Below are 25591 nucleotides of genomic sequence, written 5' to 3' on the forward strand. Positions count from 1 at the left end.
TGTGAAGTGTTTGCAGCGCGTTTTGTTGTATGCAAGTGTTGTAAGGATTTGTAGCGCGTTTCGCTATATGCATGTGTTGTGATGAATTGCAGCGTGTTATTGCAGGCTCTCACATCAGGTAGATACGATATGAAACCATTACTCGAAAATCTTAATACTCGATAATGTCGACTAATTGTTTCAGACATATTTTCTATATATATATATATATATATATATATATATATATATATATATATATATATATATATATATATATATATATATATATTTATATATATATATTTATATATTTATATATATATATATATATATATTTATATATATTTATATTTATATATATATATATATATATATATATATGTGTGTGTGTGTGTGTGTGTGTATATATATATATGTATATATATATATATATATATATACACTAAAGTCAATATGTTACAGAGAGTCGTGCGCTTTCACATCTCCCAACCGCTCAAAATCATCTATTTTGACGCAATAAACAGATTACACAATACGCAAAACAAAAGCACCACAAAACAGAAACTCAAAGAGAAATTAAAGACTTTGACTTAACGCAAGGACAACTTTATATTTTCTTACCTGACTGGTACTTCTTGCTCTGACTGACGCCATTATGTGGCATATATGCAGCATATATCATATATGTGCATATATGCTGTATATATGCAGCATATATGTGCATATACACTGCATATTTCAAATACACAAATATATAGGTTCTTTCCATGTGGGCCAGCTCGCCCTCGTTACTCGATTCTATTATGAAATAATCTGACTTCTTGATTTTTTATTTTAAAGATGTACAAAAATCTAACCTTTCATAATTTAAAATTGGGGACAATCTTATTATAAAATAAATGTTTTTCTCTAATACATGTTAGTGCTTTGCCTCTTCAGTTTATTCATTTTTTTTTTAGAAGTCTCATCTTCTGCACAGTGACCCATTTTTGTGTTGATTTTGATATTTGTTTGTCTTGGTGGAAGATCCAGCCATGGCCCATAATTAGATTTCAGCAGGGACACTGGTTTTGATTCATAATCTGTTGATATTTGATAGAATCCAAACAAGATAAAAGTAGGCCCACAACAATAAGATCCAGCAATATATTTAACCATAGATACATTTTCATCCCTGTCTGCACCCAGCCCATATTAATTTTTTTTATATATTTTTTTTTTGCTGCTAAAAAGTTCCTTTTTTAATTTAATCTGTCCATATATTATTACTATCAATTTTTATCAGGCTTTCTGACCTCTTGACTAACTATTTTCTGTAGTTCTCCAGGTGTGATCCTTGGAGAGTCTTTGGCCTTTCAAACTATCCTTCTCACCTTGCTTTATACTAATAGAGACACATGTCCTCTTGCAGGCAGATTTGTAACTTTCTGTTGAAAGGAACTTCTTAATTATGCCCGGAAGCTGGAAATGGGAATTTTCAATGCGTTAGCAATATTTTATTTATTTATTTATTTTTACAGCGACTTTCTAATTTGTGAAGCTTAACCATATTTTAATGCACATATCACATCTCGATTAAGGTAATTTTGCCTTTTTGTTGCTTCATATTTATACTTCTGTGAAACAGGAAGTCATGGCCCGAAAATGTTATGTTCTTATCACCCTGGTGTGCTAAAAATTTAAATATGAATGTAAAAATACATTTCAAAGATATTTTGCTTGTAAGAATTTCTAAAGGTACTAACAACTGTGTCCTATTATTTCAGAAATACATTTATTTCATAATGTGATTTTCCCACACTTTCGTTTTTATTTTTGTTAGACCTTTTCCATTTTTGAAATAAAGATCAAATTGATAATTATTTTCACAGACTTCTTTTACCATATTTACCAAGGGTACCCAACAACTCTGACCACAACTGTATGTAGCTTATTACGTTCATGCTACAGCACAGTAGGTGGCGGTAATGCTATTTTGTTTGCAAGGCAGCCATACAATAGTAGAAAGAAGAAGGCGACTTATCCTCATCCGCTGGTTAATCAGACGTGTGCTTGCTAAAAATGGCCGCGGAGCAGCAGAATGAGGTGAAAATACTGCAAAAGGAGGAAAATAAAGAGAACAGCATCGACGGGAGTCTTGGCCTGGAGAGTATCCTCACCTTAAATCGCTAATTATTAGCTAGTGCTGGGAAACAGTACTAATTCAGCAGTTTTAGTGGAGATTGGTACAAGTGATACGAGGGTCTTACGGGATACGTGTCACACAAGTACTGACTAGTTAACGTAATTGGAATCTTTATAATCAAGACTTTCAATAGGGTTTTTATAAATATTGGAGTGTTGATTGAAGAAAGTGAATAATATCTCACTTAAATGTGTAACTTAGTTCTTGCAGTATACACTTTTGCTATTACTTTTAGATCCCAGCATTCTGCAGTTGAATTGAAATATCCTGGGTTTATTGCCCTTAGCATTGACTTCAGTCCTGCAGATCATTAAAGACTCTCAGCAGCAGCATGGACTCAGACATGGGGATTACCAGCGCTACAGGTAAGGCAGAGGCGAGGTCGGACAGATCATTTTAAAAAAGAATTTTTTTAGTGAAATGATGACTGAAATTGTTGATCCTCTATTCTTGGCATCACAGGGGTTATTGCTCCAGACGATTGCGTCGATTGAGAAAAACCCTGGGCTTTAAAATGGGCAACAGACACAAGTTTACTGGGAAGAAAGTGACTGTGGAGTTGCTTTCAGACAACAGGTAATCTTTAGCACTGAAAATGTTCAGTATCAAGATTCATATTGTCTTTAATCTGAGCCCCCCCACCCCCTTCTTCCTCCACCCCCCCCCACCCCCCTCCACCCCCTTCTCCCCCCACCCCCCTCCACCTCCTTCTCCCTCCACCCCCCCCTTCTCTCTCTACTATAGGCATCTGTTATTAGTGTTAATGGAAGCAGAAAGAGCATGGAGTTATGCCATGCAGCTTAAACAGGAAGCTAACACTGAGCCTCGAAAGCGTTTCCACCTGTTGGCTCGCCTGCGAAAGTCAGCCACACATGGGGAGCAGCTAGAGAAATTGTGTGAGAGTCCCCGTGTGGATGCCAAGACCAAACTGGAAGCTCAGGTCAGACAAATATGTGATTTTGATAATCTCCATGTTTTATTTCAGTGAGTCCCTATGTCATATGTCCACTAACTGGAATCGTAGTGTACAGGCTTTTAATATATTAACAGTTGCTGAGCTCTGTTCCGCTAAGTATCTTTCATGTTTTCCGCAGGCATACACTGCTTATCTGAATGGCATGGTTCAGTTTGAACTGCAGGAATGGAAATCTGCAATGGAGGCCTTTAACAAGTGCAAGTTAGTGCTTCCTTTCATTCTAAGTATTTATTAATGATTAATTTGAATTGAGAGTGCAAACTCTTCATCAATGTAAAGAAATATGAACACCATTAGTGTACTAGTGTACATGTCATAAAATGTAGTAATTAGGGTTGGGTATCGTTTTTGTTTTTTTTAGATATTTGATTGTCATTAATAACTCACCCTCATGTCGTTCCAAACCAGTAAGACCTCCATTTATCTTCGGAACACAGTTTAAGATATTTTAGATTTAGTCAGAGTGCTCTCAGTCCCTCCATTGAAACTGTGTGTACGGTATACTGTCCATGTCCATAAAGGTAAGAAAAACATCAGAGGGTCAGTTAGAATTTTTTGAAGCATCGGAAATACATTTTGGTCCGAAAATAGCAAAAACTTTATTCAGCAATGTCTTCCATGTCTGTTGTGAGAGAGTTCAAAACAAAGCAGTTTGGCATATCCGGTTCGCGAACGTATCATTCAATGTAACCGGATCTTTTTGAACGAGTTCACCAAATCGAATTGAATCATTTTAAATGGTTTGCATCTCCAATACGCATTAATCCACAAAAGCTGTTAACTTTTTTAATGTGGCTAACACTCCTTCTGAGTTAAAACAAACCAATATCCCGGAGTAATTCATTTACTCAAACAGTAAACTGACTGAACTGCTGTGAAGAGAGAACTGACGATGAACACCGAGCCGAGCCAGATAATGACTCATTCACTTTTTTTCACCATCGGGTCCAGGCTAAATCTATATATGGGTTATCTATACTTGAGTAATTATTGACTTTTGACTTTTTACTTCTACTCCTTACATTTTCACGCAAGTATCTGTACTTTCTACTCCTTAAATTTTAAAAATAGTTTCGTTACTGCGTTTTCATTTTGGCTTGTCATCATTCAAAAAAAAAAAAAAAAAAACTGTCCAGATAAATCGAGCGATCCGGATGAAGTGAATTGGATTGTGGTTGAATGAGAAGAATAAACATATACCATTCCAACACCTTATTGGTTTGTACGCGATCCATCACACCTGCACATGACACAAATCACATCACACTCCAGCAAGGACATAGCCAGTTTTGGGTTCATTTATCAAAACATATATTTCTTAAAAGTAGGGTTGGGTATGGAACTGGTATGCACCGAACTGAATAAGAGGAAGCAGATTTCGGTGCCTTTTAAATGAAATTTGTCCTGGTTCTCCGAAATGTACACACGGAGCATGGGCGTCATTAGGCTTTTTTAGCGGGGCTGTAGCATTTAGCTCCATAAATTGCACACAAATTTTCGAACGCCTCAGTCAGTCCTCTTAGATTTCATATGCTCTCCAGTCAGTGGCATAAAAGCAAAACACGGAGGTGAACGCCGGTTCAACACATAGTGATGACGCGTGTGTAGTGAGCCTTGCATCTTCACTAAACTTTGTCAGTTGTATTTGTTTTATGGTTTGGACGTTCAAGCGATTAGATGAACAGATATTTTTATATTGAGCTACCATGTTCGCGCAGCAGCTGCATTGTGGCACGAACACTCATATAAACAGTAGCTATGAAGATCGCACGCACAGAGGAACACAGAAACTAGTTGTCAGTGCTGTCCTGTGATTTTTCACTAAACTAGCTTAGAATCTCAAAACTTATTATAGCATGTTTGTGTGCAGTGCACATGAAGCACAAGCACGTGCATAGAGAGTAGCGGTCGCGCTACGGGTTCCCGGTTTGTGTTCGTTCTCGGACTGTTCTGTGTATTTTAACTGTAGAAAAGGTTGTCCCGAGTCGAAACTACGATACAGAAAACTACATCAGTATATCATCATAAATGCAGCCGTTTTAGTTTATGTGCACGTAAACCGATAAGAAAGAAAACACATGTACAGTATTTTTGCTTAAAGAGACGACAGCCTAATAAACGCGCTGCCTGTCATTAATGTTAACCTGTTAATTGTCACCCCGTCCCGTATACGGGACGCCTACGTTGACTATACTATATTACAATCAAATCTAATCTAATCTTGACAAACTATATATTGTTGGAAAGGTCTAAGACTCCCAAATATATATTTTGTTAAAAATTATGTAGGAAAAGTAATAGATGAATTTATGACAAGAGTGCACCCTCAGAAATGTACATTACAAAAGCTTTGACCTTTGTTTAAAAAAAAGACTTCCTCGTTGCCTTTTTCTCTATCACATTTTAGAAATCATCAGAAGTTATATATCACTTGAAAACATAAAATCTCAAAATTCATCCTTCAAAACCCATTTTAAAATCAGACATTGCATTACCATGTAAATGGTACATCAAAATCATGATACAAAATGTTTTCAGTCATGAATTATAACAATTTAGGTTTATATCATGCACATTCATGTCTATCTTCAAAAACGTGAGTGACAGTTAACAGGTTAATCAAAGAACAAAAGAAAATCATTCACTGATCTTGACTGAATATATTTAATAACTTGATTAATCTTCATTTTATTTATTAAAATAAAACTATGCAGTGTTTTTAAACTTTTAATTAGTTTCTGTACCTGAAATTTAGTTCAGTTGTATTTATTTATGATATTGCTAATTGATTTGTTTGTTCCTTTCTTATTACTGACCTATCTTATTACGTGTCTTTAACACTTTAATATTTGAAATTTATATTAATATATTTGTTTTTGCTATGGTTTTTTTTTTATGACAGGCAAAATTCCTCTTGCAGTGTTTTGTAGGCTGCTGATTTTTGCTCATGTTATTCAGCTGCAACAGAATGCTTTTGTAAAAATGTTTGACATCTAAATGTTTGACTTAATTTTTTTAAATATTGGATTTTTTTTTAATCTTATTGGAATCGAAACTAGGAATCGATAAAATTCAAACAATACCCAACTCTATCAGCAGTTATTTTATCTATGTTCGTAACATTTCTTACTAGTCAGTCATATTTACAGTACAAACAATGGGAACATGGGAATCCAACTCTTTAACAGTGTAAAAAACTCAGTATGCATGAAATAGAATTTCACCCCCCTTTAATCATACATACTTTATACATACATACACTACTGTGCAAAGGTCTTAGGCTCTTAGGTATTTTCACTTAAAAGTAGAGCTGCAACTAATGACTATTTTTTCTATCGACTAATCTAACGATTATTTTTTTCGATTAGTCGACTAATCTAACGATTATTTTTATAACAATAAATAATTAATCTAATGTTCTTTTTTTTAAAATTAACTAATTAATTCTTTTGGATAACTTTACAAAAAAAAAATAAGTTCAACTTCTAATATAATATTTCAACCTTTATTCATTTTCAACTTATGTGGTATAAGTTTTTACAGTATAAAATAAATATATATAAAATAAATAAATAAATAAATAATACATAAATAGAGGCAAAGAAAAATATTTTACTATGGTAAATATGAGTTTATGATAGCATTTATAATTAAACCACAGTAGCCATAAATTTACAGTTGTCTTAGACGTCATGAAATGTTCTTTGGTTCACCATATCAGTTTTACAAAGGGAACAAACAAAGGGCCATTTTATTTGTCCTGTGTTTAAAGTGTTCACATACTTTTGATAACAATAGTCTCTGTTTTTGTGATAGAATGCAACTTTCTCCATTCACATTGTCATTACGCGAGATGTAAACAAACAGTGTGACGCGTCGACGCATTTCACGCACGTCAACGTATTTTTGTAGTCGACGTAATCGATGACGTTGACGTGTTGTTGCAGCACTACTTAAAAGAATGGTGTTGTTCCAGTTATATATTTTGCTGTAGCGTCAGTATAAAATTTCAGTTTACAATTCCAAACATTCATTTTGCCATGGTCAAACTGCTGCTGCATTCAAAATAGCACTAGATTATTGTTAACTGATATTTCCTTCTGACACACTACAGCAAAATATATAAATAACTGGCTTAAAACCCTTTTTTGGGGTGAAAATTCTAATGTGCATAAGACTTTTGCCCAGTACCGTATTTTAAAAAATGACATTGTTGCCACTTTATAAAGAATGACCATCCAGTAATTCACAGAACTGATTAAAGACAGTGACAGACAGCACTCATTTTAACTAAATATCAGAGAGATTGACAGAGATACAGTAGAAACATTGTGTGGTTTTGTATTAAATAATGACCCAGATTGTGAAATACATTTATTAGCTTTAGATTAAGGGAAGCACAACTTGGCAAATGAGAGCATCCAAGGTGAAATATATGGATTTATTTTAAATATTTGTAATGTTCTTTAATATTATACATAGTGTTTTTTTTTTTTTTTTTTTTGTGGTTCTTTTTTTTTTTTTAAGTATCGGTTCAGTTACCGTTTAGGCATCGGTACCATTTTAAAAGTATCAAAATGTAAACGGACCCTACTTAAAAGTTATTATTTCTCACTGGATCATTTAACAAATGGGTCCTTTCTCTTCATCCTCCACAAATGAAGCTACTGTAGGTAGTTCGGTAGCGAGACATTTTAATAAATTATTGTTTGCGATTGACGACGTGATTGACAATGTTGTGATAAGTAGGCTTTACCAACTTTGTAACTTGTTCCCCCCCCCGAACACTGGACATAGCAGACGTATGTAGCGAATACAGGAAGCTATCAATCAAGAAGGTATCAGGATTAAGAGTTATTTTTAATTTTTAGTTTTTGATTATTCACTTGGATTAATAATTCATTTTGACAGCACTATAATGTTTATTGTAAATAGACAACCATACAAGAGTAATTGTTACTAAGGCTGCACCAATGTTCATGTCCAGTGCCCTCGCAGAGTCCTGCAGCCAAGCTTGGATGTACATTTACATTCCATTAAAGGTCATTGATGACATGCCTCTGAAGTCTGACTTTTGCACCATAACAATACTTATAGGCAACTAGTCATCATATCTAGTTCTTTAATGTACTTGCATTGTACTACAGTGCGTTCATTTTCAATGGGCATATATGCGACTGAAACAGGTAGCCTAGTGCATCCCAAATTTTTCAACATGAACATTTTAATATAACATTATAGTCATTCTGGCCTTTGGCCTTTTTTGAGGAGGTGGGGTAGTGCACAATAGGCCCCTGTGGCACGGCATAAGCTTTTGTTCTTAATGGCATTTTTCCCCTTACATTACTTTTATACTTTAAGTAGTTTTTTAAACCAGTACTTTTACACTTTTACTTGAGTAAAAAGCTTCAGTTGATACTTCAACTTCTACAAAAGTCTTTTTAAACCCTGGTATCTGTACTTCTACTTGAGTAATGAATGCCATTACTTTTGACACCACTGCTACATTGCCAAAAGTATTAGGACACCCCCTTTTAATGAACAGGTTTGACTACTTTGGCTAGTAATGTCCATGAGTACAAATATAAATTTTTATGCATATAATGATATTCTAGGGAATTGTGCTTCTAATTTTATGCCAATAGTTTGGACATTACCCTTTTCTATTCTAACACGCAATGCCTCTGTGTATAAGGCAAGGTTAAAATAATTACTAATAATTTAGTCAGTGTGGAAGACACCTCTGATGTGACTTTAAATGCAGACCGTGAGCCAAAAACTCATCACCAAACACAATTCACTTGTACATATGCGTACAATACAATTTTGTGATTTTACAATGCGTACAATTTTAAACCCTTCCAAAACTAGAAATACAAATTTTTAACACATTAATTATGTTTCCATCTTTGTTGCCACAGTTTTGGAATTGCCTTTCTCTGTTCTAAAGAAGGGAGTGTCCCGATACTTTTGCCCATATGTACAAGTCATGTTTGGTGATGAGTTTTTGGCTGAAGGTCTGCATTTAGCCACACCAAAGATGTTCAGCTGGGATTAGGAATTTGCTTTCTGCAGACCAGTCAAGTTCTTTCATACTGACTGAATCAGTCTTGTGTATGTTTGGTGTGGGGTCCCAACCTCAGATTCCTTTGTGATGGCACCGCCACGTTCGGATGCTGTCCTGTTCACTCTGCTTAGACTGTGTTTTTATTCCATTTTTTACTTACAATTACTCTCACCTTTTGCACGGATAACACCGGCACTGATCATATATGACAAGCAGAACACATTCGAAACATCAGAAATCAGTTTTCTCACCCGTTTATCGACGTTTTTCCCAATTATCCAAGTTGGCCACCTGAGATTCTCCTCACCTCGGATGAGAACAATGGCTATGAGAGGGCTCCTCCGAGGCGACAAAACAAAGCACCGAGGGGAACACGCTGGGGTTCGCAACCTTCTAAGGACCAGAACGCACAGTCCACCTTTATACTAGGGCTGTCAATGAATATTCTAAATTGGAATATGTTCAATTCAATTCAAGTTTATTTGTATAGCGCTTTTTACAAAATAAATCGTTACAAAGCAACTTTACAGAAAATAATGTTTCTACAATATTTAGTAGTAGCTAGTAGTTTGTGCACATTTGACAGGATTTTAGAAAAAAATAATAATAATGATACAAGACGTAGTCAGCTAGACGATGAACTATCAATATTATTAAGTTATTATATGATTCAGTCACACATTTAGCAATAATTGTTAGTTCTGTTTGTTGATTCAAGGTTAGCATCATCTGGGGTCCTCTGAGGGTCAGCATCATCTCTTCTCAGGTGTTCTGGATCCAGACTGGAGCTTGTTTAAATCCTAGTTACCACGGGATGTAATCCCGTGGCGAAACATAGAAACAAAATACAGACATCATTAGCATAGCTGCTGATCCAACAAAGTAAAATTAGTTTAACCCAAGCTAATGAATAAAAATGCAACTTTGAACAGATGCAACTACACTCACAATTAAAAAGAAACATTATTCGAATGCTTGGCGAAAGAGATGTTTTTAATCTAGATTTAAACAGAGAGAGTGTGTCTGAACCCCGAACATTATGTATTCGAATAGTAAAAAAAAAAATATAGCGTGTTTCATTTTGTTTCATATTGTCTCGCTCCATGCTAGTGGATCTGCCGTAGAGTCAATTGGTTGATCTTTAAGATAGCGGGTTAACTCCGTGTCAGCGCGCGCTCTGATCGGTAAAGGGGCAGAGATTTCAGACCTCCGTTTTTTAAGGAGATCTGTCACAAAACTCATCATACGCGCCAAAGTTTTTTGAGCAAATTTCAAAGCCGCATCCACCCGCCATCCGCAAAAAAGCCAGTGTCTGTTCTAGAAAGGATGCAGCAAATATATTTAATGCTAATGTATGAGGCATAGGCCTACGCTGAGTTTCATTTACGATGAGATGCGCTCTAGTTCACAGTGCAAGTGAACGCGGCGCGCTGGCGCTTCCATGTCAGGGTTATCATTGTCTGCTATATTTGCTTTTTATTTATTAAAATACATGCAATTGGTTGATGAAACATTTATTAAAATTAAGATAAAATTTGTTCAAAATGAAATTAGTTTTTAAGAAAGGTTTTCTACAAAGCAAAATTTAATGAAGTGGTAAATATCATGTCTGACGATTTACAAAACTTCATTAAGTGGTAAAAACCATGTCTTCCGATATATTGCGCATCTTATGATCCTATCTAAAAAATGAAAATAATTTTTGATAAAAAATGTTTGTAAAAATATTTTAATGACACTGTTTTGGCGGTTATAGAGTTCTAATGACGGTGTTCAACTATAACCGCCGTTCTCACGGTTATATACTAACCGTCACACCCCTAGGTAAAATTGTTGACTCGTGAGATAAAGTTGTGTGCAATCTATTTAAGATACAGTTAGCATACCATTCGACCACTAGCAACATGAGGTCACATCTCAAAAATGTGCACCCAAATGAGCATGGCATAATATGTGGAACTCCAGCTAAACAGTCACATCTTGACACTTAACGTGTCTGCAACACGACAAGAGGCCATAACAGATAAAATAATTTCGTTCATTTGAAAGGACATGAGACCGATCAGTATCGCGGATGGGGCAAGCTTCGGGGAGTTCTGTCAAGCAATGGAACCAAGGTTTGGTTATTAACGTTTCATGTCAAGGAAAAGTTCCATGTTTACCACAGCACAGCTCGCTCGGAGCATTCAATGTCAGTTCTATATGCTGTAAAACTTCAATTAATATTAATAATATTGGTTTCAATCACTGAATGAAGCCTGGTATATTTGGGACAACAGTCGCAACCTTAAATTGCTTGCACAAAAATTTGTTTGTTAATTTAAACCATTATGCGCAGAGAAGTGAGGGTGAGAGAGCGTGAGGTCTGCAGTGTTGACCATTAGTTGATTTCCTTGTTTTTGTGTAGGTAATACGTTGTCATATGTTTAAACTTAAATAGACTATCTATACAAGTAGTTATATTAATATTATATTAATATATATAAATATAAAATATTCAAACGTCATTTTTGAGCAATTTTGACAGCCCTACGCAGAACATGCTCCTTCACTGGGAATGAATCACTATTTGAATTTGAGTTTTATTACTGAGGTGCCATGTAAATATATTTTTACAAGTGCTGGGCAACAATTACATTTTTAATCGCGCAATTAATTGCATTATGCTCAAAACTAATAATGCATTCAAATGCAGTGTATTGTGCACTTTTTTTTCATTTAAAAGTACTGCTATATGAACAAAAGTGCAATAATATTTGTAACCCTGGACTCCAAAACCAGTCTCTGGGGTATATTTTTAGCAATAAAAAATTATAAATTTTTCTTATATGCCCAAAATCATTAGGATATTTAAAGTAAAGCTCATGTTCCACGAAGGTATTTTGTAAATTTCCAATGGCTTGAGTTAAAAATCTAAGTTTGTGTTCTACTGAAGAAACAAAGTTACCTACATCTTTGTTGCCCTGGGGGTAAACCAATAAACAACAACTTTTCATTTTTAGGTGAACTATCCCTTTACGTTACACTTGATATTAATTTTTTTTTTCTTGCTGATCCAAAAAATTATCCGATCCATTACCCAAAACCTGCAAAATGATCTGAACCATGAGTTTAGTGATCCATTGAACCACTAGTTTATAAGTAATGTTATGTCAAGCTTTTTTTTTTATTTTTAGTGATGTTTTTCTGTGCTTCAAATGCTGAGTGAATGATTACGAGGTGTTATATATATTTCATGAATTGTACTTTTTCAACATGCCTTGTGATGTTCATTAATGTTTATTTTTTGCTTGAACTTAGGTCGCTACATAATCCATGTTATAATAAACCATGTCAGAACATGTTATTTGGAACAAAATGCTAAACATTTATTTGTAAAAAAAAATGTGAATTTTAAAACAAACCCAAATCTAATATTAATAAGACAAAAAAAATAAAATCTCTTCATATAAACAAAGGCTTTGCCTGTTCTCATTTAAAATTATTCAACCACTGCATTGGAAGTGCAATCCAAACTAAGATGCTGAATATATGGAGCATGAACAGTTTTTTTAAAATCTAAATTATATTGTATAATTTAATTTTAAAACAAAAACCGAATACTCTGATTTTAGTTTTGTAAAACTATACCGCATAAAACATCTGCATGAAACTAATACGGCAGAGGGGCTGAATGAGATGCAATTTTACTCTGACAGTAGCGATACAGTAGTTCCTTGGTTTCTTTGGCTGTAAACAAAGCAGTATAGCACCTATGAATGCTGCTTTAAAATGCATTAAAAAAAAAATAACATGAAAAGAATGTTTATCTAAACTTTTCTTAAAGTCAGTTCCCCTCAGAGATACATTCATATAAAACCCACCCCCAAATGTATTGCGATTCGTTTAACATCTCTACCATTTTAAATCATCAAATATTTGTATCTGTTTTCAACTGGCTCACGACTCAGTTGTTAAATTACTTATTCTTGGTTCACTGCACTGTAAATGAAAAATAAATAATGTTTTAAATATTATTTAATTTGAAAACTGCACGGAGACCTGATTTTGCTGCATGTGACAAAAGGATTACATTACAAAAGGCAAAAGGCTTCTCATTACAAAATTAGTGAAATGTAATAAAGTGGAATGCTTGGTGTATTCTGTGTATGTACAAAGATTTATTTCTGTGACTATGTTTGTGGACTGTTTGCAGGACCATCTATGAGAAACTGGCAAGTGCTTTTACTGAGGAGCAAGCAGTGCTTTATCATCAGAGAGTGGAAGAGATTTCACCCAACATCCGATACTGTGCATATAACATAGGTGAGACACTTTTTATGGCTAAGGCTATACATGTGTGATTGGGAGAAAGCAATGCTTTTCCCTTTAATTGCATTTCCCTTTCATTGCTTTTCCCTTTCATTGCTTTTCCCTAACTGGATCCACTGTGCACTGTTGCATGACAGAAATGAAACCATAGCGACGTGGCATGTGATACAGACAGAAGTGATGGATTTGGGGGGTCCCACGTGTTTATTTTGCCTGTATAGTTTGAGCAGTCAAGATGCAGCTTCCTTCCATTCCATACCAGATGGGGGCAGTATGCCTCAATAAAGTGAATTGGTCTACTCTAGAGTAACAAACGAGAAACGGCATAGTCTCTATGCTCCACCCCTACCTTCACAACAACACTACAGCCATGGCCGAAGCATAACCGTCCGTTCACACCGCCGTCATCTAGAGCTCTAGCCGCTCTGCTCACGACGCTGCAGAAAGATTTGTGAGTGCTCAGACGCTCTAATGTAGATTGAATGCTTATTTTGTATTTAAAGCAAACAAGCTTGTTGATCTCGTGCAGACGAACCACAAGGAGTTATAAGTTAACCTCGTTAAATATTGTTGTGGATGAAATATTAGGATCCTTTACTTAAAATGAACATTCTCAGACACCTTGGTCCACGTATCACTTGTAATTTATTTTTTATGTCCCTGTACGCAAACAGGGACACATCATAGATTAATACAAACGCTAAACAGCAATAATCAACCTGTCCTTTATTCTGCTTGGGAACTAATGTGCCAACTCTCAAGCATTCACCGTGAGACCCACGCAATTGACTTTTCGCACGCTTTCACGCCCCACACAAATTTTTTCACGCACAGAAAAACCATGAAGCAAAGAGGACACGGAGACCAACAGACTAGACAGAGCAGGTTAGTTATGATATAATAGGGCTGTGCAAAAAATCGAATGCGATTTTCATGCACCTCTCATCAGTAAAGACGCTCCTTTGGATGGTATTACTTATTTAACATGCCAACAGAAAATCTATCTGTTTCTGTTTTTATGACTGGATTCCATTATTCTGTCCATATTTTCTGCATTGTGGAAATCAAAGTGGGGCCCAATATATATTTTCCAAATGTCTTCAGGCTCTTTAAAACACCACTACCAAACTCAAACAATTACACAAGAAAAGAAAAAAGCTTTACCTCATCTTTGTCTGTGAAATATCCACCTCGTCACTGTGGGACTGGCAGTGGGAGTAAACAGTATTCACTTACACAGAAAAAGCAAGTACGAAACGCTTGGAGTGAGGGGAGATTTTTCACCAGTTTATTCATCACGGATGGTTTCATTATCTCGGGCGGATAAAAAACTAAGAAGATAAAAAATAAAGTTAAAATGTGTCACTGTTAAGGTAAAGTCTATGTGTGGGAGAGTATACTTGCATTACTGGAAGTAGCTTCTCAGCAACTTACACATACTTTGACTACTTTGTACAAACCACAGCTATTTTGCTCATATACTCTATCTGTGTTTATCTAGGAGACCAGAATGCTATAAATGACCTCATGCAGATGAGACTGAGTGCAGGAGGAGGGGGTGGCATGATGGCTGAAAAACTGGAGGTCAGGGGTCTTGTCTTTGCACTTCTGTTCCTGTTAAGTGATGAAATATACAATGTAAACTGCATTTTCTGGGAGAAAATGCCATGCCAAACTGTCTTATTAAAGTTTTTTTTTTCTCTCCGAAAATTACAATTTGATTTTATCATGCATTTTATAAAATTAGTAAGTTGCATTGGCGTGTTCACAGTCTTTACATTTGTGTTTTCTCTCTGTCTCTCAGGCGCTGATTACTCAGACAAGAGCAAAGCAGGCAGCTGTGATGAGTGAGGTTGAGTGGAGAGGCCGTACAGTGCCTGTCAAAATTGACAAGGCCAGAATCTTCCTGCTGGGTCTGGCAGACAATGAAGCTGCTATTATACAGGTACATAAACAATCTCATTCCCAATTTTTTTTGTGTGTGGTACTCATAATGACAAAAGTGACTTTTGCCCTTCCTGTTGTTAAAATGAGTTGTAATCAACTAAGATGTATTGGTTGACATCAGTTCAGACTTGTATTAGTTAATAAAAAATACAAGTGACAGGCTGCACGATCCAAGCAGATGGGATGTCCATTTAGCAAAATGCAGTGCAGATGCTGTGTAGGGCTGGGCGATATATGGCCAAAAAAATCTTCTCCTTTTTGGCTTAAATACAATTTTCTATTTGGATAAAAAATGATTTACTTAAAACATTCTGCCCAGTGTTTATATTAAAGGAAATGAAAACAAAAATAGTGAAATTAAAGGCTGGGCTATCCATTATATGCAAAACGGGGGCAAAAATCACATTATATTCTAACATTGTAACATTAAAAAAAAAAAAAGCTTTTTAAAGCAGATCAATTCATTAAGCTAAAAATTAAAGTAAATAAACACAAGAGCACAGATTAGTTGCATTTCATTTTGATTACCCCATTACTGCCATCTGTTATCATAAAATACACTTACTTGTAGGTTTAAAATTGTACATGACACAATTATTGCACTGCTATTCTTTTGCGCTCCGGCTGTTTGGGGTTTGGTAGCTGCTTTAAACTATACGTGTTAACTAGGGCTGTCACTTTTGTGAAAAAATCATTTTCGATTTTTAAGACACAAGTGTTTAAGACAATCTTGCAATGGTCCTTTTCATAACTCAGAATGTCCTGTAACTAGATGCGCAAATTTGCTTCTACCGGGACTGCGAGACCTCCAGACGCGCGTAAACGCGTCTTTACATTGACTTAACATTGGAATAATTCGTGGCAGACACTCTATTCACGTTTAGTGTGAACGCATAGAGGTTGATTTCGACGTCACTGGGTCTTTCGAGACAGAAGCCCACCAGGGTGGCGCAGAAGACCACCACAACCGTGCGTTAGGGACAGGAGCCCACCAGGGCGGCGCCGAAGACCACCACAGTGGGATTGATGATACAGGACAGCAAGTCTTCGGCTGAGACTTGACGAGACTCTGGAAGTTCAGCAGAGACGTTGAGAGGCTCTGGTAGTTCAGCATAGACGTGGAGAGACTCTGGTAGTTCAGCAGAGACGTGGAGAGACTCTGGTAATTCAGCAGAGACGTGGAGAGGCTCTGGTAGTTCAGCAGAGACGTGGAGAGGCTCTGGTAGATCCTTGGTGTTTTGACTGGATTCAGGAAGATCAATGGTGACTTGATGGTCAACTGTGGCTGTCATCTTGTGCCATGGCTCTGGGCTGGCGGCCATCTTGCGCAGTGGCGCTGGGCTGGCGACCACCTTGTGCTGTGGCGCTGGGCTGGCGGCCATATTGTGCAGTGGTGCTGGGCTGGCGGACCTCCTGCCTGTAGACCCCGGTCTAGAGTCGGCCATCCCACCCGGAGAGACCGGTGTGGCTGGGGTATCCCACGGAGACCGATGTTTAACACTAATATTGGGCATAAATGAACATGTTAAATATAAAGTATTTAAAACAGGTAAGTTCATATGTTTGGAGTAAGTTTAATTGAACTGATGCATCAGTCATACAGCGCTCCGGACAGCGCTCCGGATGAGACCGACACACCACCACAAAAACAAGAATGAGATGCGTTCTAACATAACGGTGGCATTAAACTCAGTTAGTGAGGGCTCGTTTAAAATATTGCACATATAAAGGCTGTTCAGATTACTTGTTAAAGTGCAATGAAATACCTTATATCTGGAGACAATGTACATCTGTTTGTGGATGGAGACTTTGTAACGGCCGAAATGATGCATCACATTATAGTTTGGAGTGCATGAAAATAATAAGGCGGCAGAGTGAACTTATCATCCATAGTGGTCCACTATGGATGATAAATTCGCTTTGCCACCTTGTTAATATTTTGTCTTTATTTGTATCGCCAAGAAAGAGTTAATCTCTCATGTTTGAGAAGACCGCGATGCCGTGTAGCAGCCTTTTCTATCTCTATCATTTCATGGATATAACGAGTTGTAAAGCTCTTCAAAGGTGTAAAGGCCCTTGTCACCCATTATATCACCCAAGGAGTGAATCCCTTTGTCGTACCACTGTCGACACTGGCCAAACTTAATAGGGTGCTTTCCAATGAGCAAACCATAGTTATTAAAGATAGGAGAGTAGGGATTCCATTTAGAGCTGATATCACATGCTTTTCCTGCTGCTCTCCATACTGAAAGAACGTGTGACACTAAAGGACCGAAACGAAGTTTACTTTTATTTATAGGGATATTAGCAAATAAAACTTCGTCCAACTTTAGAGGAAGAACCAGATTCTCCTCCAGGGAACGCCAAGAGACATCAATTCCACCATCATACCAGCTGAACAAGGGACGTAATGTAAAAGCCCAGTGATACAACTTAAAGTTGGGGAGTGAGAGTCCACCAGCAAATCTATCTCGTTCCATTGTGGAAAGTTTAAGACGTGGTCGTTTGCCATTCCAGGCAAATTTGGTGATTATGCTCTGTAACCTGTCCCAAAAACGGGACGGAGGAGGCAAGGGCAGCATGGAACTTACAAAGTTAATTCGAGGTAGTACATTCATTTTGATAATCGAGACACGTGATCTAAGAGAATTTGGAAGTGACAACCAATTGTCCAGGTTACAAGAAATTTTAGACAGAATACCCTCATAGTTGGTTTTAATTATATACTGCAATGAAGCACCAATCGTGATACCCAAATACTTAAATTGCTGAACCACTGGTATATCTGAGGGTAGAGCTGTGTTTCTCATTGCGTCATTCAGTGGAAGAAGTGCCAACTTTGACCAGTTTATTTTATATCCGGAAATCTCGCCAAAGCGGCCAAAGATTGTTAAGATGTTACGTATGGACTGCAATGGGTTACCTAAATAAAGAAGGACATCGTCTGCGTACAACGAAATATGTTGACTGGTTCCACATATTGTGATTGGGGTGATGCCTTTATCTATGCGTATGGTCTGTGCAAGTGGCTCAAGCGACAGTGCAAAAAGAAAAGGACTTAGAGGGCATCCCTGACGAGAGCCTCTGGCTATGTCAAACAACGAAGAACAAGTTCTACCTGTCAACACCATGGTGGTGGGATTTGCATACAACACTTTGATCATACGAATGTAAGAGGACCCCAAAGCCATAACCTTCAACACAGACCACAGATATGGCCATTCCAGACGATAAAGGCTTTCATAGCATCTAGAGAAAGAACAGCAGCAGGAACAGTTGATGAAGAAGTGCCATATATTATATGGAGTAATCTTCTAACATTATCAGATTCCAACCTGGTTCTAATAAAACCAGTCTGGTCACAGTTAAAAAGCTTAGTCATGACTGGCTGAAGCCTTTGTGCAAGCAATTTAGCATACATTTTTAGATCAGCATTTAGCAGAGACAAAGGCCTATAACTTGAGCAATCATTTGGGTCCTTGTCTTTTTTTTGAACAAGAGTGAAATAACGGCAATATTCACATCTCTAAAAAAAGACCCTCTTTCAACAGCAGCTTGAATCATATCAAAAAGGAGAGGGCCCAAAGTGTCCCAAAAGGTTGTGTAAAATTCAGGGGGAATTCCATCCAACCCAGGAGACTTACCGCTACGCATATCGGAAACAGCCTCCTTTAGCTCATCTAAGGTTATGGGGGTATCTAATTGTAAAGAGTCTTCCTCAGATAGTTTAGGAAGCAGTATTTGTTTTAGAAAATTGTCACACGCATCCTGGTTATGCAATACCTCCGAGCTGTATAATTCAGAGTAAAAGCTGCGAAAGGTATTATTAACCAGTGAGGGTTCATTAAGAATGTCACCATCTTTGGACTTGATTGCGCTGATATCTGAAAAATGTTCATTTGACCGCAATCTAAGAGCGAGTAAACTGCTGGGTCTAGACCCATTAAAATAGTACAACTGCCGCGTCCTATGAATTAAAAATTCTGCGCGCTGCTTCATAATAGCATTTATCTCTTTGTTCACAAGATTAAATTGAAGCCTTACATCCTCATCATAACTTTGTTGTAAAAGGAGATCTAAAGCTGAGAGTTTAGACTCTAAACCGTGTAATCTAGATGAACAAACTTTCCTTATGCTAGAAGCATAACACACAGTAAAGTTCCTAATAAACCCCTTGATAGCATCCCAGAGTATGCGTGGGTCCTCGACTGAACCTTTATTTATATTGACAAAGTCTATTAGTTGACTTAAGAACTTGGATTTGAATGCTTCGTCTCAGAGAAGTGTGGTGTTGAAACGCAATCTAGGGGCCCGAGCTGGATTAGAGGTAAACAAAACAGAAGCAATCACTGCCTTGTGGTCAGAAAATGCCACTGGCAATAAGCTAACATTAACAATGTTATGAAACAAGCCTCTAGAAGAAAAAATAAAGTCAATTCGCGAGAAAGATTTGTGTCTAGATGATAAATGTGTGAAGGCTTTAATATCAGAATTTAGTATACGCCAAAGATCCACCACCCCAGTATCATTGATCCAGGAGCGTAATAAATCAAAAGCATATTTTTGATCTAAATTTTCGGAGTTTCCTGACCTGTCAACTGAATAATCAACAACAGCATTAAAATCAGCGCCAATAATAAATTTAAAGTCAGAAAGCTCCAGAAGTACCTTAGTTATCTGTTCATAAAATTATTTTTCAAAATTATTAGGAGCATAAATTGAAACCAGAGCAACATCTCTATTTTCTATATTTACTTTCGCAACTGCTATTCTACCTTTGCTATCTGCCCAAGTATCCAACAGTTTAAGGCGCAGATTACGCTGACATATCATTGCTACCCCTTCGGATTTATTTGAAACTGAGGAGCAAGCAAGAACACGAAAAAAACGATTTGACATACGATCAGTATCCCTTTTAACCAGATGAGTCTCTTGTAAGAAGGCTATATTTATTCTCTTTCTCCGCAAAAAGTCCAAAGTAGAAATTCGTTTCACTGGATTATTCAGGCCCCGTACATTGAGGCTAAGAACGTTTAAATTGACACCATCAGCCATTTAAGAAGCAATAGAAAATTAGAAAATGTAGTCAACATGAGAAAGCAGATTATATATTGGAGAAAAAAACGGGAAGGAGAGGGGAATTTAAACTCTGGTCCAGGCTTAAATGAACAAGTATTAGAACAATATAAAAACAAAAACAGAACAAGGAGAAGATTGGGTGCACCCATGTCTATAACTCCTGTTGTACAAAATGAAAAACTATTAGTAATTCATCGTTTGATGATACTAGCAACTTTCGCGTCCAGCCCAGACTCCAGCTTAGTGAAAGAGTCATTCAACAGCTTTTGCGTTCGCCGTCCTTCTTCTGCCACGACTTCGGCGATGTGTTTAAGCAAAGCATCATGTGAAAAATCAAGAAACGAGCTCTCATGGCTAACTGCATGATCGCTGCTAGCACTAGCCTCGCTAGAAACAGTAACGTTACAATCTGCCGAAAAGCCTCGGGGATGGTCTAGCTTGTTTTGTTTTGACGGCTTGGGCATGATGAACTAACAATGAATTTTAAATAATAATAATAATAGACCATAACATATGAAAGAGAATGACCAGCATGACTGGTCCACAAGGCGGTGCTGGTTGCATTTGAGGTACAGGTCATGGGGTTTCTCAGATTTCCCTTGAGACCGGTAAGCATTAGCCTCGATAGTAGTCGTGTCTTCTTCATTGCGTATTTTTATATTTTGAATGTATCCCTCCACTGCATACTGTAACCCCTTTTGCCTCAATATGGAGGATATCGCGGAGGTATTGCTCCAAAAAAGGTCACTGACACGCACGGGTATACCTCTTCCCGTCATGGCAATATGTCGTGCTGGTCGTGTTTGACCATTTGTTTGTCGGAGGTAGCAACAGTAACTAAGGGGGGCGGGGCTCGGCGAAAGGCTAATTATGATTGTAAGCCAATTTCTCTAGCTTTGTAGGAGACAAGATCACTGCCCCAATATCATATGGGCTACATGCTTCTCTTTCCAATTGGATCCAAGTGGAGTGTATAAAGTTGGGATCTAGCCACATTATAATAGTATGGAGAGCGCTGGCATAGTAATAAAGAGAAATTAGGGAGGACCAATCCACCTTCAGCTTTAGGTTTACAAATATGAGCTTTACTTATTCGATGGGCTTTATAATCCCATAAAAAAAGAGAAAATTATTGAATACAATTGCTTGAAAAAAAATCTTAGGTAAAAATATTGGGATGTTCTGAAAAAGAGAGAGGATTTGAGGAAGAAAAATAATTTGAATAATAGTAACCCTACCTACCAAGGAAATAGGAAGTGATCTCCAAAACTGAATATTATTTTTCAATTTAGACACTAGAGGGGGTAAGTTAACCTTAAATAATGACTGAAAATCCTTTTGTAGTGTCAATTCCTAAATACTTAAATTTTTACTGTTATTTTAAAGTAGAATCATTGTATAACAAAGATTTCGAACCTTTATAAGCATTTTTTCACCAGTTTATCAGGTACCCTGAAAATGTACCAAAATTAGATAGTTTCCAGGATTTTTGCAATAGTAAAATGGGGCTTAGTAATATATAACGGGATGTCGTCAGCATACAGTGAAATCTTACTTAATGTATTCTCTGTGCTATATCCATGTATATTAGGGTTGGAACGAATAGTGTGTGCTAAGGGCTCGAGTGCCAAAGAAAAAAGTAAGGGAGATAAAGTGCAACCCTGCCTGGAACCTCTGTGTAGTTGAAATGTTGACGAGAACATCTTATTAGTCAGAATTCTTGCAGAGGGCTTAAGGTAAAGAATCTTTATTCACTTTTCGAAACTGTCAACAATATCAAACTTTCTTAAGACTTAAAGCATAAGACCACTCCCAATTGGTCAAAAGTTTTCTCTGCATCAAGAGAAACGATAACCAGGTCATCTGCATGTGTGTTGTGGGAGTAAATTCTATTAAAAAGACATCTAAGATTAGAAAAGAGATTACTGAACTCTTTGTTCTGCATTGAGGAACAAATTAGGTCTTTTGGACCTAGAGTGGGGAGATCACAGTTATCCAAGAAATTTTCAGCAGCCAGGTCATTGATTGAGGCTCAAACAGATTGAGAACTGTTTGCATCTATTAATTTTTTTCCGGATTTCAATTATTCAGACGTTTTAGTGAACATTGTTATCGGAGGAGCAGCGGTGCTGGTCAAATGCTTCAGGACGCGCAGACAGGGGAAGCGAGCGGGAGCGCTCGTCAGACTCAGGAAGCGCGGATTTCGAACGCCGTTGCCTAGCATCCATCTCGCAAATCTCCGCTCTCTACCCAACAAAACGGACAAACTCCTTCTGCTTTCTCGGACAAATAAGGATTTCACACACTCTGCTGCTCTGTGTTTCACGGAAACCTGGCTGAATGACACCATACCGGACAGCGCGCTCCATCTGCCGGGCTTTCAGCTGTTTAGAGCGGATCGCGACGCAGAATCAACGAGGAAATCGCGTGGCGGCGGGACATGCTTTTACATCAACGAACAGTGGTGTACAGATGTAACTGTTAAAGAAGACGTGCTGCTCAAATCTCAAAACACTCTTCATTAACTGCAAGCCGTTCTATTCGCCGCGGGAGTTTCACTCGTTCATTCTGGTCAGTGTTTACATCCCTCCGCAAGCGAATGTAAGCTCAGCTTTACAGAAACTCGCTGATCAGATCACAGAGACAGAACAACATCACCCGGACTCTGTTTTAATAATTCTCGGGGACTTTAATAAAGCCAATCTCTCCCGTGAACTGCCAAAATACAGACAGCATGTTACATGTCCCACAAGAGACAGTAATATATTGGATCACTGTTACACCACAATAAAGGATGCATTTCACTCTGTTCCACGAGCAGCTTTGGGACGTTCTGATCACCTTCTGGTTCATCTTATACCGTCCTACAGGCAGAAACTAAAATCAGCTAAACCTGTATCAAGGACTGTTAAAAGATGGACTAATGAAGCAGAGCAGGATTTACAATCTTGTTTTGACATCACTGATTGGAGTGTTTTTGAAGCTGCTGCCACCGATCTGGATGAACTCCGAGACCGTAACATCATATATCAGTTTCTGTGAGGATATGTGTATTCCTACAAAGACTCAACTAATTTACAATAATGACAAACCGTGGTTCACTGCAAAACTCAGACAGCTCCGTCAGGCCAAAGAAGATGCTTACGTGAAGGGGGACAATGTCTTGTATAAACAGGCTAAATACACACTGGAAAAAGAGTTCAAAGTGGCAAAGAGGAACTATTCTGAAAAAATAAGGACTCAGTTCACTTCCAACGACTCAGCATCAGTGTAGAAAAGTCTAAAGAAGATCACCAATTACAAGACACCACCCCCCAGCACTGTGGAGAATCAATGACTGGCAGACGATCTGAACGAGTTTTACTGCAGGTTTGAAAGAACACCTATCACCTGCCCTGAACGCCTCCCCACACAACCATTCACACCATTCACAACGCCTGCATCCAGCCCTGAATGCCTCTCCAAACAAACGTTCACACCATTAACAGCTCCTGCAACCCATCCTGAACACCTCTCCAATCAAGCACTCTCACCATTCTCCCCTCCTGCATCTCCCCTCTCCCCCACACCTGCAATTCAGATCAGCGAGGATGCGGTGCGCCAGGTCTTCTGGAAGCAGAAAAGGAAAAAAGCATTGGGCCCAGATTGTGGTACACCAGCCTGTCTAAAATCCTGTGCTGACCAGCTGGCCCCCATCTTCACAAAGATCTTCAACAGATCGCTGGAGCTGTGCGAAGTCCCTTCATTCTTCAAACGCTCCACCATCATCCCCATCCCTAAGAAAACCAAAATTACAGGACTAAATGACTACAGGCCTGTGGCTCTAACGTCTGTAGTCGTGAAGTCATTTGAGAAACTGGTGCTGGGCCACCTGAAGGACATCACTGACATACAGAGCAAACAGGTCTGTGGACGATGCAGTAAACATCGGACTGCATTATGTTCTGCAACACCTAGACAGACCGGGGACTTATGTGAGGATCCTGTTTGTGGACTTCAGCTCGGCCTTCAACACGATCATCCCAAACCACCTCCTGCCCAAACTAAATCAGCTCTCCGTGCCCACCTCCATCTGTCAGTGGATCAACAGCTTCCTGACAGACAGGCAGCAGCTAGTGAGGCTGGGAAAATACACATCCAGCACCCGTACAATCAGCACCGGAGCTCCCCAGGGCTGCGTTCTCTCCCCACTGCTCTTCTCCCTGTACACTAATGATTGCACGTCTAAGGACCCCTCTGTCAAGCTCCTGAAGTTTGCAGACGACACCATACTCATCGGCCTCATTCAGGATGGTGACGAGTCTGCTTACAGACAGGAGGTAAAAGAGCTGGCTGTCTGGTGCACTCTCAACAACCTGGAGCTTAACACGCTCAAAACAGTGGAGATGATTGTGGACTTCAGGAGAAACCCCCCTGCACTCCCCCCACTCACCATCATGAACAGCACTGTGACTGCAGTGGAGTCATTCAGGTTCCTGGGCACCACTATCTCTCAGGACCTGAAGTGGGACAATCACATTGACTCCATTGTGAAAAAGGCCCAGCAGAGGTTGTACTTCCTTCGCCAGCTGAGGAAGTTTAACCTGCCACAGGAGCTGCTGAAACAGTTCTACTCCACCATCATCGAATCCATCCTCTGTACTTCAGTAACTGTCTGGTTCAGCTCAGCTTCTAAATCTGACCACAGAAGACTACAGAGGGTAGTCCGGACTGCTGAGTGAATCATTGGTACAACCCTCCCTTCTATTCAAGAACTGTACTTATCCAGAGTGAGAAAAAGGGCTGTCAAAATCACTCTGGACCCCTCATATCCAGCACACTCCCTCTTTGAACTGTTGCCATCTGGTCGACGCTACAGAGCACTGAGCACTAGAATGACCAGACACAGGACCAGTTTCTTCCCCCAGGCAATCCATCTTATGAACAGCTGATAATAACTGCGAATACACTACAATTTATATTTATATACACATACACTTATTTATCTAACACACATACTTAGTATACACTTACATTTTGCACATAATACACATGTACATACATA

The 25591-nt window shown here is 38.1% G+C and overlaps 1 protein-coding gene across 1 annotated transcript; it reads left to right on the top strand.

Moving 5' to 3' along the window:
* Positions 1–1969: 1969 nt before the first annotated feature.
* On the top strand, positions 1970–22662 carry LOC127946075 (signal recognition particle subunit SRP68-like). The gene is made up of 9 exons (XM_052542388.1): positions 1970–2131; positions 2466–2532; positions 2630–2743; positions 2912–3107; positions 3262–3344; positions 13406–13515; positions 15023–15105; positions 15326–15466; positions 22639–22662. The coding sequence occupies exons 1-9, from the start codon at positions 2044–2046 to the stop codon at positions 22645–22647; spliced, it is 891 nt and encodes a 296-aa protein (XP_052398348.1). The 5' UTR covers positions 1970–2043; the 3' UTR covers positions 22648–22662.
* The last annotated feature ends 2929 nt before the right edge of the window (positions 22663–25591 follow it).

Source organism: Carassius gibelio, chromosome A24 (genome assembly GCF_023724105.1).
Source record: "Carassius gibelio isolate Cgi1373 ecotype wild population from Czech Republic chromosome A24, carGib1.2-hapl.c, whole genome shotgun sequence".
NCBI lineage: Eukaryota > Metazoa > Chordata > Actinopteri > Cypriniformes > Cyprinidae > Carassius > Carassius gibelio.

Excerpts from the sequence above, each read along its gene's own strand:
- LOC127946075 (XM_052542388.1), top strand. The coding sequence starts at position 2,044 with ATGGCCGCGGAGCAGCAGAATGAGGTGAAAATACTGCAAAAGGAGGAA. Across the intron at positions 2,744-2,911 it reads GAGTTGCTTTCAGACAACAG|GCATCTGTTATTAGTGTTAA; the intron begins GTAATCTTTAGC and ends TCTCTACTATAG. Across the intron at positions 13,516-15,022 it reads ATACTGTGCATATAACATAG|GAGACCAGAATGCTATAAAT; the intron begins GTGAGACACTTT and ends GTGTTTATCTAG.